Source organism: Aquarana catesbeiana, linkage group LG08 (assembly GCF_042186555.1).
Source record: "Aquarana catesbeiana isolate 2022-GZ linkage group LG08, ASM4218655v1, whole genome shotgun sequence".
NCBI lineage: Eukaryota > Metazoa > Chordata > Amphibia > Anura > Ranidae > Aquarana > Aquarana catesbeiana.
Window position 1 is genome coordinate 236,037,627 of NC_133331.1, and position 13,323 is coordinate 236,050,949.

Consider the following 13,323-nt stretch of genomic DNA (forward strand, 5'->3'; position numbering starts at 1 on the left):
CCATTACTTATTTAATTTGGATGTATGCTTTGGGTCGTTGTCATGCTGAAAGATGAAGTTCATCTTCACGTTCAGCTTTCTAGCAGAAGCCTGAAGGTTTTGTGCCAATATTGACCGGCATTTGGAGCTGTTCATAATTGCCTCTACCTTGACAAAAGACCCTGTTGCAGCTGAAGAAAAACAGCCCCGAAGCATGATGCCGTCACCACCATGCTTCACGGTGGGTATGGTGTTCTTTTGGTGATTTGCAGTGTTGTTTTTGCGGAATTATGGCCAAAAAGTTCAACCTTGGTTTCATCAGACCATAACACATTTTCCCACATGCTTTTGGGAGACTTCAGATGTGTTTTTGCAAAATTTACTCGGACCTGGATGTTTTTTTCCATAAGAAAATGCTTCCGTTTTGCCACTCTACCCCATAGCCCAGACATATGAAGAATACGGGACATTGTTGTCTCATGTACCACACAGCCAAAATACTCCTGCAGCTCATTTAATGTTGCTGTAGGCCTCTTGGCAGCCTCCCCAGTTTTCTTCTCGTCTTCATCAATTTTGGAGGGACGTCTAGTTCTTGGTAATGTCACTGTTGTGGCATATTTTCTCCACTTGATGATGACTGACTTAACTGTGTTTCATGGTATATCTAATGCCTTGAAAATTCTTTTGTACCCTTCTCCTGACTGATACCTTTTAACAATGAGATCCTTCTGATTCTTGGGAAGCTCTCTGCGGACCATGGCTTTTGCTGTAGGATGCTACTAAGATAATGTCAGGAAAGACCTACTAGAGTAGCTGGACTTTATTTGGGGTTAACCAGACTCCCTTTAAATAATGACAGGTGTGGACTGACTCCTATTAAACATGAGTTTGAATGTGATGGCTTAATTCTGAACACAGCTACATCCCCAGTTATAAAAGGGTGTGCAAACGTATGCAACCGCATTATTTTAGTTTTTTAATTTTACCCTCCCTAAAAGATTTCAGTTTGTTTTTCAATTGAGTTGTACAGTTTATAGGTCACATTAAAAGAGGAAAAAGTTTTGAAATGATTTATCTTTGTCTCATTTTTTTTACATCACAGAAACCTGGCATTTTAACAGGGGTGTATAGACTTTATATCCACGGTATATATATAGTGTGTGTGTGTGTGTGTGTGTGTGTATATGTGTATATATATATATATATATATATATATATATTTGGTTTTATAGCTTTATTTTGCATTACCTCTCCAGATTGTGAGACCGTTAATTACCGACAATTGTCAGGAACTGTGAATTAAATGCATTTGTGCATATCTGTATGTATGTACCTGTATGCCTGCGTGAACATTTTAGTATTGGCTATGACTAAGCGCTGATGTTGATGGGAAATGCGTTAGAAGGAGCGCTATGATAATCCTATGAATGTAGTGTGGCGTGTTTTTCTTCAAAATGTCTGATTTTATTGACACTGCGGCCGACCAGATTCTTCTCTTCTACTGTCAAGCCTGTGACGGACAGGGCCAACACCTGCTAACATGCAGTGGAGGTGATACAGGTGGAAAACAGCCTAGAGCGGTGACTATATTTTATTCAAAAGAGAGAAGTCCATAAGGTTTACATGCACCTTGTTGGACCTAACTTGTAATTTTACGAAGTGGCTGAATTCCTGGAGCGTAGCTTTAAGCAAACTTTTCAGAAGAAAAAAAACAAACAAAAAAAACAACATAAGCATACAATTACAGACCACATAAAAAGTTGGTAAATATCTTTTTTCTTTAGCATGGCCCTCAGGAATGTTCCAGAAGCCTGAAATGTTAGTGGAAATAGTAGGGTTGATTTACTAAATGAGTAGAGGCTTTACACTTGCTAAAGTGCAGACTTCCAGTCCTACAGTGACAACACTGATTTCCCATAAATGCACTACAGTGAAGAAACATTGACACCCTAAAACACGAAGTTTGTTACTAGCAGGATCACTCATGCCGCGTACACACGGTCGGACTTTCTGGCATACTTGGTCCGGCGGACCAGAGTCCGCCGAACAATCCGACCGTGTGTAGGCTCCAGCTGACTTTTCCGGCGGACTTTTTCCCAAAAGCCCGCCGGACCTAGATTTGAAACATGTTTTAAATCTTTCCGTCGGACTCAGTTTCTGGCGGAAAGCCCGCTCGTCTGTGTGCTGGTCCGACGGAAAGCCCGCTCATCTGTATGCTGGTCCAACGGACCAGATACGACGCAAGGCAGGGTATTGCATTTCGCGCTCGCTGCAATAGGAAAAACAAATTTTCCTATTGTGGCGAGCGTGGGGCATACCAGGCCCTTAGGTCTGGTATGGATTATAAAGGGAAACCCCCATGCCGAAAAAAACGGCGTGGGGTCCCCCCTAAAATCCATACCAGACCCCGATCCGAGCACGCAGCCCGGTCAGGAAAGGGGGTGGGGACGAGCTAGCGCCCCCCCCCGAACCGTATCAGGCCGCATGCCCTCAACATGGGGGGGTGGGTGCTTTGGGGGAGGGGGCGCCCTGCGGGGGCCCCCCACCCCAAAGCACCTTGACCTCATGTTGATGAGGACAAGGGCCTCTTCCCGACAACCCTGGCCGTTGGTTGTTGGGGTCTGCGGGCGGGGGCTTATCGGAATCCGGGAGCCCCTATAATAAGAGGACCCCCAGATCCCGGCCCCCCCACCCTATGTGAATGAGTATGGGGTACATGGTACCCCTACCCATCCACCTAGGGAAAAAGTGTCAATAATCACACTACACAGGTTTTTAAAATAATTTATTAAACAGCTCCAGGGGGGGGGTCTTCCTCCGGCTTAGGGGGTCTTCTTCCGGCTTCGGGGGTCCCTCCGGTTCCTCTTCTACCGGCGTCCGGTTGGTTCTTCTCCGCTCTCTCCGGCCTCTTCTCCCGGTGTTCCAGTTCTTCGGCCGGCTCCTCCGCTGTCTTCAGGCCGCTCTCTTGCCAGCGGAGGTCCTGACTTCTGGGCTTCTTGTCTTCTTCCCCCTTCTCTTCTCCAGATGTTGACACGACGCTCTCTCCGGCTGGACTGCTCTCTGAGGGCTCCGTTGTGACTTATATAGGCGACGACCCCGCCCCCTTATGATGTCACAGTCCCTGGGCATGCTGGGACTGTGATGTTTTAGGGGGCGTGGTCACTGAGTGATGTTGACCACGCCCCCTAAAATGTCACAGTCCCAGCATGCCCAGGGACTGTGACATCATAAGGGGGCGGGGTCTCCGCCTATATAAGTCACAACGGAGCCCTCAGAAAGCAGTCCAGCCGGAGAGAGCGTCGTGTCAACATCTAGAGAAGAGAAGAGGGAAGAAGACAAGAAGTCCGGACCTCCGCTGGCAAGAGAGCGGCCTGAAGACAGCGGAGGTGCCGGCCGAAGAACTGGAACACCGGGAGAAGAGGGCGGAGAAGAACCAACCGGAAGCCGGGAGAAGAGGAACCGGAGGGACCCCCGAAGCCGGAGGAAGACCCTCCCCCCGGAGCTGTTTAATAAATTATTTTAAAAACCTGTGTAGTATTTTATTATTGACACTTTTTCCCTAGGTGGATGGGTAGGGGTACCATGTACCCCATACTCATTCACATAGGGTGGGGGGCCAGGATCCGGGGGCCCTCTTATTATAGGGGGCTCCCGGATTCCGATAAGCCCCCCGCCCACAGACCCCGACAACCAACGGCCAGGGTTGTCGGGAAGAGGCCCTTGTCCTCATCAACATGGGGACAAGGTGCTTTGGGGTGGGGGGGCCCCGCAGGGCGCCCCCTCCCCCAAAGCACCCACCCCCCATGTTGAGGGCATGCGGCCTGGTACGGTTCAGGGGGGGGGGGGCGCTCGCTCGTCCCCACCCCTTTTCCTGACCGGCCGGGCTGCGTGCTCAGATCGGGGTCTGGTATGGATTTTAGGGGGGACCCCACGCCGTTTTTTTGGCGTAGGGGTTTCCCTTTATAATCCATACCAGACCTAAGGGCCTAGTATGACCCGCGACGGGACTCGCAAGGTGTCAATCTTGACGATAAAAGCGTCAAGATTGACTTCCTTTTCTAGCCCCGTCGTACCCGAGTCACGTTCAAAATGAACGGACTTGTCCATGTGTGGGCAAGTCCGTTCATTCTGAAAGTCTGTCGGAAAGACGGGCGGACTTAGCCTGCCGGAAAGTCCGGTCGTGGGCAAGTCCGTTGTAAAGTGCGGCGCACCTGGCGGACAAAGTCCGTGTGAAAGTGTGCCGGACCAAGTATGCCAGAAAGTCTGATCGTGTGTACGCGGCATAAGAAATAGAAGTCTAAAAAAGAAAATTACTGGAGTCACCACATCTTTAAAACGGAGTTCTACCCAAAAGTGGAACTTCCTCTCATCTGATTCCCCCCCTGCCCCCACTCAGGTGCCACATTTGGCACATTTCGGGGGGGAGAGGATATCTGTCTTTCACAGTTATCCTGTCCCCACTTCCGTAAGCCTGCGCCACGGCCCTTGACATAACCGCTCCTCTCCCTCCTCCTACCCCTGCCTCCGGCCAATAGGAAAGAGGAGCGGAGTGCATGCGTAGTAGGGTTCCCAGCGTGAAGCCGTAAGCAGCCGACATCGCTGGACTCCAGAACAGGTAAGTGTCCTGTTATTAAAAGTCAGCAGCTGCAGTATGTGCAGCTGCTGGCTATTCATTTTTGAAGCGATGGGTGGACCTCCGCTTTAACATTCTTGTTCTTATCGAATTTTGAGAGGTAAATGCCTGCTGACTTTTCTTGTAAGTATGCATACAAATGAGATTTGTCCTTCCATTTGATAAAATTCTATCTTTTGTAGTAAATGTTATGTATCTTTTGCTAGCAACTTTTATAAGAACAGTTTTTCTAAATATTTTCCAAAAGTTTTGTGCATGAGGATAGTATCCTGGTAAAGGTGTGTGCTATAAATGCCAGCACCTTGGCGTTTGCTGTTTTGTGCTGTGTGTTTTTACCTGCTTGATATAGAAATTGTTATAGATATTTATATATATATATATATATATATATATATATATATATATATATATATATATATATATATATATATATATATATATATATATATATATATATATATATATATAACATAATATTCTTTATGCACAGAATTTTTGCTCTTTGACTTTAAAGCATTGCTATACTAATAACCGTATAATATCTATATCAAATTTCCTGGGTGCTTAAAGTCATCTCTTTAGTGCTAGAGAGTGAAGTGATTTCTATTAAAAAAAAAAAAAACAGGCCTTCTGCCTATTAGATAGATAGACACCGTATTATCCATCTAATAAGCATTGAGAGCATTATATCTATTAAGATTGATGAAATATGTTTTACAAATGCTATATAGTTTATAAGTGCTCAGTTCAGGATTTTTTCTGCCATGTTCCTTATGGAAGGTTGTTCTTTTTACATTACCTCTAATTCTGTTGTTATTTCAATATATATGTTTGTAATTTATTAGAATAGTTTATTGTCTCCAACAGATTGTATGTTTGTGCAACAATCTTAATTTACTGCAGTTTAATTTTAATATCCTTATGAGAAGTATGGTCAAAGTTCTTTTGGCCCTAGATCTCCTGTAGGTCACAGGAGTGCAGATCATTCTGCACTCATGTGACTTGTATTCAGCCAACAGCGGGCTAAAGTCCACTGTCAGCTGATGACACTCAGTTGGTCGCGCTGCTGAGAGCCTGAGCCAGCTGCTCTCACCCCCACCACAGCCCGGCGCTCCAGTGAGCGCTGGAAGGGCAGAACTGGAAACATGTGACTGACAGTAACCTGAAACAGCCATTCAACTAGTGAAGTCAGAATTTTGTCACTTAGGCCTGGTTCACACTGGTGTGACATGTTATCTTCTGAGAGCACAAGTCGCATGACAAGTCAAATTAATTGTTTCCCTATGAGAGCCATCTTAGCCGATCCGACACAAGTCACTCTGACTTTAGAAAAGGTTCCTGCTCTACTTTGGTCTGACTTTGATATGACTTCAATGCCATAGATTGTAAAAAGTCACATGAAGTCAAATCAAAGTTGGGCTGAATTTGAATGGCAAAGTCGGATCGGAAGTCTCCCGACATTCATGTTGGAGCAGTGTGAACCTGGGTTAAGCCTGCATTCACATCTGAGTGATGCAGGAGCATCGCGTTATTCACGCTTTTTGGCATGACAAGTAGGGCAGCCCTGTACTCCTAAAATGTGCCAAAGTAGCTCCTGTACCCTTCTTTTAGAGCCAACTTTGGCATGTTCTTGCTTGTTTTTCAGGTATTTCTTTAACGCGTTTGGGATGCCATTAATAAATGGCACCTAAATGCACATTATGCATTTTAGCACGTTCCGAAAATGCAGGCAGAATCACGCAATTCTGCCCATGATTCTGATATGTTCAGATGTGAATGAAGCCTGAGCTCATTGGATCAGCGTGACAGTAGGTATTTGCCAGTGGAAGAGGTTTGCAATGACAACCTACATGTTTCTCGCAGTGCATGTTACCTTTAAGATCAGACACTTGGTCACATATCGCTTGATTTTTTTTTTTGTGGCTGGTGTTAAAGGCTTTTTTTTCTTACCCTCTCTCTTGGCCAGTAGTTATTTCTTACACTGCCTGACTCTCTAGGCTTGAATCTGATGCACTGCTGCTTAGAATTGGGCAGTAACTGGAAATTTAAAGCTGATCTCCATGTTTCATTTAACCAAGCTGGTCTAAACAACTTAACATCATTACAGTTGCAACATCTGTGTGCGCTGTATAAACAGTATGTAACCTCAGCTGTGTTCTTGCAGTGGGATGAGAACTTCCCCTCCTTCTCCCTAAGCAAAATTGAGCCGGGCTCAGCGCTGCTCAGCCAAGCACAGGGAGCTTTGTAGTCTTTGAAGCGGAGAGGCAGGTAGATGATGTCACAAACTATGCCTCAGCCAATCAGAGGAAGCTTTGTATTAGTTCATGTAATACAAAGCTTTCTCTGAGCAGTATGCAGCCCAGCTCTGTTTTTGTTCTGGGAGCGACACAGTAAGTTCCTGGAACACAGTGCTGTATAGTGTATGTAGCTGATGCTACATACAGTTTACACAGTGCTGACAACTGCTGCAACTGTTAGTGACATAAATAGTTTGGACCAGCATGGGCCAAATGAACTATTTAAAGAATATGTTATCCTAACATTTCATATTCCTGATATGTGCCTGTTTTACCATGTACATATGTTAAAAAGTTACCTGTTCTCTTTGTATTGCTTCCTTTGTGTGAAATACCTGGTGTTCTTACCAGTCCCTCTGCTTTCCTATTAAAAACTGACTACACTAATCATAAGAGCACAGTGTGATCAGTTTTCTGGCTGTGCAGGGAACTCTGCAATGATTAGACTTGTGCTGACACACTTCCCTACACAGCTATTCACTGGGAAGAAAAGTGCACTGCTGTTTCATCACCCCTATCTCTCCAAGCTCCTTATGCAGCTAAGAACAGAGGGTATTTGATCACTTAAAAAAAAAAAAAAAAAAAAAGGTATTTATCATTTTTTTTATGAGTAGATACAAATGTTTTTCCTTTCATTTCTATTTTAAACTGGGCTGTTTTACAAGGGAAGGGTTCACATATACTGTAAATGAAACCTTGAGATCAGCTTTAAATATTTAACAAGTCAAGACCTATACTTGTCATGAGAAAAAGTCATGAGCTAGCACTTTGACTTTATTTTGAGAAAGCTAGTTGACCAGCTTGTATGACACTTTGGTTTCAATACCTTGGAATCAAGTATGCGGATAAAGAAATATAAATGTCATAATTCTTTATCTGTACATTTGCTCTGGTGGGTCAGTAACTGAAATTATTAAAGCAAGAAAGTATTGAAACTAGACCCCCTGTGATCAAGGATGTAATGCTTCTTTTTCGAAGAGTGTTTTATTCACCTCAGTCCTGGAACAGCCATGGATCCAGCACTCTTAAAGTGGAGTTCCACCCAAAAGTGTAAGCTCTGCTTATCTGCTTGCTGTGGCGAGATCACACAGAAGTTCGGCCCCCTCTCCCTTCCTTTGCCGCCAGGCCGCCAGGCCAGGCCATACCGCTTCGCGCAGTTGGGAACCGGCTGTGAGGTCTCCATTACCAGGAATTGCGGCGGCAGCACCTGAGAGCCGATGGAATCATCGGCTGAGGTACCGACATTGCTGGATTCCAGGACAGGTAAGTGTCCTAATATTAAATGTCAGCAGCTACAGTATGTGTAGCTGCTGAGTTTTAAATTTTTGCTGGGGTGAACTCCGCTTTGGCTAGTAGCCACGGATCCTGATGGCATGCCTGCTGGTCTGCACTGCTTACAGTGCAGGAGTGATGAGGTTGGACCGATCACATCAATGTGTTTCCCTAATGGAAAAAAAAATATTAGTTTAGTAACATTGACAAAAGAGGGTAGAAAAAAGGTAACAGTCACTTTTTTAAAATTCATAATTTTAAGCAGAATTGAACATATCAAAGGAGCCATGTAGCCAGTGCTGAGCCTTGTTAGCCAGTGGCCTCTCCATGGCATGGAGCATTGTGAATGGATGTATGGCTGCAGATTTGAGCGCAAAATAGAGTATTCTAATAGTGCTGACAGGAGTAAATCGTAAATCCTGTAACGTTTGTAGAGTAGGACTTTGTGAACAAAGTGAAGCTTAGATATATAAAGATTTGTCTTTGTTTTTATCCTATACAATTTTTTTTTTTCACTTATGCCAGGTTAAGCTGATCAGGGAAATTGGCAAAGGTTGTGGTATTCTGATCACATCTTACGCTAATATGCGCCTTTTGCAAGAGGATCTGCAAAAATATAATTGGCATTACATCATCCTGGATGAGGGCCACAAGATCCGCAATCCTAATGCAGCAGTCACTCTGGCTTGCAAACAGGTGATTAGCATAGAATGACAAATTATTATAGATATGTGCATTTGTTTGATTGCTAAATATTTTCTTTTTATTCTAATGTAAGTGTTTCTTTCTCAGTTCCGTACCCCACATCGTATAATCCTGTCTGGTTCCCCAATGCAAAACAATTTGCGGGAGTTATGGTCTCTGTTTGACTTTGTGTTCCCTGGAAAACTGGGTACTCTTCCAGTGTTCATGGAGCAGTTTTCTGTACCCATCACCATGGGAGGGTATGCAAATGCTTCTCCTGTACAGGTATGGACTCTTTTATTGTGTAGTTGGTAGAATATAATGTATGGAACCTTTTAACTAGTTGTGGCTTCATCATCATCTTCTGGCTTCCTACAAATTATTACATTATCATTGTAATTTATTGATTTCTACTTTTTACACTGTCACCAGCTGCTTAGAGATAATGAATAACAGACTGGGCAATTGCTTTTTTAGTTTGACTGAATCGAACTCGTTCATACTTTGTTACCATATATTGGTTATATTGAAGGATGAAAATGTACTCTTTGGATGAAGTTAAAAGTGCCTCATCTGGTCAGGTGGGTTTAATCCAAATGCATAGAATATGCACTTTGGCTTTCTCCATTCCAAGACCTTAATGGGAACATGCACACTTCTCAGGCAGCTACTACAGAGAGGCCAGGGCATGAAAGTTTCTTCTTATTTTAAAACACAATTTTCTATCTTTAGCTTGGCAGGCCATAACTCGATTGCCAGGTCACCCAGGTAAAAAACAATTGTTAGGTTGTTCACAAACTACCAGGACCCCCCAGTTCCCTCTTTTGTTTTCTTTGATGTTTTAGAGGTCTGCTTATTGTACAGTGTTGTCAAAGAGTGGAGATGGGGGATTCTGTGAGTGTAACAAATCAGATACAGAAAAATGAAAGGCTGCCACAAGCGCTTGAATAATAAATAGAATGTTCATTTTGGATGTTGTGACATATAGGTCCTAAGTGATGTAAGATTGTCATGTGAAGGATTTAAGGCTCATGCACAAAGTGGACCCAATATTAGGCTACATTCACAGCTGCATCTTTGCCTGACCATGCATAGATGCGATAAAACCAGTAAGGGGTCACGGCAATTAGCTGCAGGAGCATGCTCCATTGAAAACAATGGGAGGCAGACGGCTCCCGCAACTAATTGCAGCCACCCACATTTATTCAACCCTCGATGCAGACAGTCTGCGTCCAGGGCTGATCACTCGAAGGTAATTGCCTTTATAACAATTGCTTGATAGTGTCTGCAGTTTCCTGTGGAAGCTAGTAGCCCCCAATTGCATTCAATGGGACTTGCTCCTGCAGCTAATCCCCGGGACTCGACACTTTTTTTTTTTTTCCCATCTGCGTGCCATCGGGCCAAAATGTGGCTTTAATTATCACTCTGCATCCCCAGAATCTGATTTCCACTCAGCCTTTATTATGGACTTCTGAGCAGCAGTGTGTTCTGCTTTTCATGACATTATTGCAGTTCATTCTCTTAGCACCCAAGGATTTTGAGGTGATTATCTGCACCTGCTGCTTCAGCTTACTGTGGCTGTAAATACATTTTGCTTCCCACCAGCATCTTTTAAACTGGAACAACACCTTTACAGATAGATCTGAGCCTAGCTGACCTCTAATTCCAAGCATGTCCTGCTATAAAGCCAGAAAAGATACTCTATGTATACCACTCCTTTCCCCACTTTAGCCTGACACACAGTCTCATGCTGGTATTGCTGATAGATGCTCTACCTTTTATAAATACAGTGGAACCTTGGTTTACGAGTAACTCGGTTAATGAGTGTTTTGAAAGACGAGCAACTTTTTTTTTTTTTTTTAATTCTGACTCGGTTTGCGAGTGTTGTCTCGCAAAAAGAGCAGAATTCAAGCTAATGTCTGGTGCAGTACTGCATTTGGTCAGAGGTGAGGGGGTGCCGGGGACACTGAGCGGTTTGGAGCCGTTCAGAGCCATTCGGAAATACTCGGAATGACTCGGAAATGCTCAGTTTCCGAGCCTTTACGAGTTCAGCAGAGCTGTCCCCGAGTATTTCAGAGGCTCTCCGGCGCCCCCCCACCTCTGGCCACATGCGGTATTGCATGTAATAGAAGTCAATGCAGAACAAATTATCTTCATTTCCATTGACTTCTATGGGGAAACTAGCTTTGATATACGAGTGCTTTGGATTACAAGCATTCTCCTGGAATGGATTATGCTCGTAATCCAAGGTTCCACTGTACTTTTACTAGAAAGCTGACACCATATAAAGTCAAGATGGCACAAGATGTGTGAATTTTTAATTTGTCGGTATTGGTTTGTCCTCCAAGAGATTACATTATTTAGGAGATTAGATGCTCAGCGGTCATACCTACTTTGCAGAAACTGCTGATCTATTAAGTGTCCTGGTAATATTGAATCATGACCTGTATTGTACCACTTGTTGGTTAAATGTCCTTTCATCAAACCACATTTTTTTCTCTTGCAATTGAATTACAAATTACTGATACTAGCACATAATGGCCTTTGGATGGTTAGATCCACTCTTAAAAAGAATACGTTTTGATTTTACCATAAGCCCTGGTTCACATTGCAGTGATTTGACATGTCAAACTGCATACCAAATCGGCAGCTATTGCCGGCCATGGCATCATCTGAATCGGTGCAATGTTGCACGGATTCCCAAAGTAGTTTCTGTACTACTTTTGGCGGCCTCGGGGTGCGATTTCAATAGACATTTGTGCAGAAACCCGCACAGATGTCTCTGAAATCCCCCCCCGAAGTCGATACTGACATGCTGGAATTAAATCATGCAAGTTCAGCTGAACTCGCAAGATTTCATTCCCGCTGTCAGTGTTAACCTGGGCTAAATATATCACTAAGGAAAAGATGAGAAAACTTGGAATTTTTCTACAGTTAGGCTTATACATTCTTTTCTCTGATCCCAGGATTAACTAATACAAAACAATTTAGTTTTTTTTTAGTTTTTTTCGTCTTCTACAAGCTGTTTATAAAGGGTTTCATCTCCCAGGCCTATTAAACATTAAAAAAACATGCATTTGGCCAGTTGTAATGGAAGAAGACAAAGGGTCTGACATCTATTGGTAGAATTTAAATTTGAATAGGGAAGAAGGGGAAAAGATTAAACACTGAATGCAAAAGCTGTTATAACTAGAAAATGCATTTCCTGGAGAAAATGCGTGGGAATGCTAAATAGCTGAATTGTTAAAGGTAACTGGATGAATAGCTTAAATCCGTAAGAAAAAGTTGAAGTGAGAATAGTTGGAAAAGTAGGAATGGTTTTTAAAATAAACATGAATTTCATTAAAAAAGTTTAACATCACCACTAATGTATGAAAGATGTGGAATATTAAAAGGTTTTTTTGAAAAGCTTTTTGATCATTAATCCCCACACCTAATGAGTGAGAGACAGTGTGAGAGAACCCTTCAAACAAGCCTTAATAAAACAGCTGCTTTATGTTTGATGAGCTTAGCATGTGAGCATCTCGCTTTTTTCCCCTACCAGATAAAGCGGTTTAACACTGTCTGTAGCTTACGGAAATATGATGCGGGTATCGGAATAGGTATAATAGCTGTGGGAGCTTAAGCATCTTGAAAGACACCAATCTTCCCATCCATGATAGTGTGAATTTGGCAAGGTGTGCTAATTGGAATTGTAGGGATTGGCGGTAGGGAATGAAGTTTTCTTGGAATAAGGATTTAGGATTGGCTGTGAGCTGTATTCCGAGGTATTTTATAGAGTTGTCCGCCCAGAGAAAAATGAGAAACGGTCAGCAGAGGCGGCTCTCTAATTAGGCAAATTAGGCGATTGCCTAAGGACCCGCAGTCACAGGGGCCTCGCGGCCGCCTAATTTGCCTGTGATCAATCACTGATGTTGTCAAGGTGTCATCCCGGTTCGGTGGTAGTAAGTGCGGGGAGCGGGATAGTAGAGGCCTCTAGGTGGCGGCAGCGGCTGCATGATAGCACCCGGCTCCAAGGTATGCAGGCGGCATGTCCATGTGGGACCCGCAGCTGAGCTGCTCCTTCTGCCTGTGCCGCTCACCTGACCTCTCCGCACTTGCCTCCTATTTGGTTCTGCAGTCGGGGCCGGGGGGGTCACTGAAGCTATCCAGCTGAGTTGCGGTGCCCCATGATTGTGAAGAGGAAGGAGCTCTTATGCTGCCTGGCCAACCAGAGAGAAGGTAAGTGTTCGTGCAGCCTCCCTGTGTGTCGGAATAGGAGGAGCGGTGGGGAGACTGCACATAGTGGAATTGATTTTTCCTTATTACTCCATGCAGCCGCTGAATGTCTGCAGGAAGGAGAGGAGGAGAAGTGATCATTCAGCGGCTGCATGGAGTAATATGGAAAAATCAATTCCACTATGTGCAGTCTCCCCACCGCTCCTCCTATCTAACTTTTTCTGCATCCCCGTGCTCTCT

At 44.0% G+C, this 13,323-nt stretch overlaps 1 protein-coding gene across 1 annotated transcript in view; it reads left to right on the forward strand.

Annotated features, from left to right (window-relative positions):
* Positions 1–13,323, forward strand: part of ERCC6 (ERCC excision repair 6, chromatin remodeling factor) — a gene marked incomplete in the record, with an annotated part of 251,201 nt that overhangs the window by 99,161 nt on the left and 138,717 nt on the right. Inside the window, 2 exon segments of the mRNA XM_073596959.1 lie at positions 8,707–8,877; positions 8,974–9,150. Of these exon segments, the coding sequence (XP_073453060.1) occupies positions 8,707–8,877; positions 8,974–9,150 (348 nt within the window).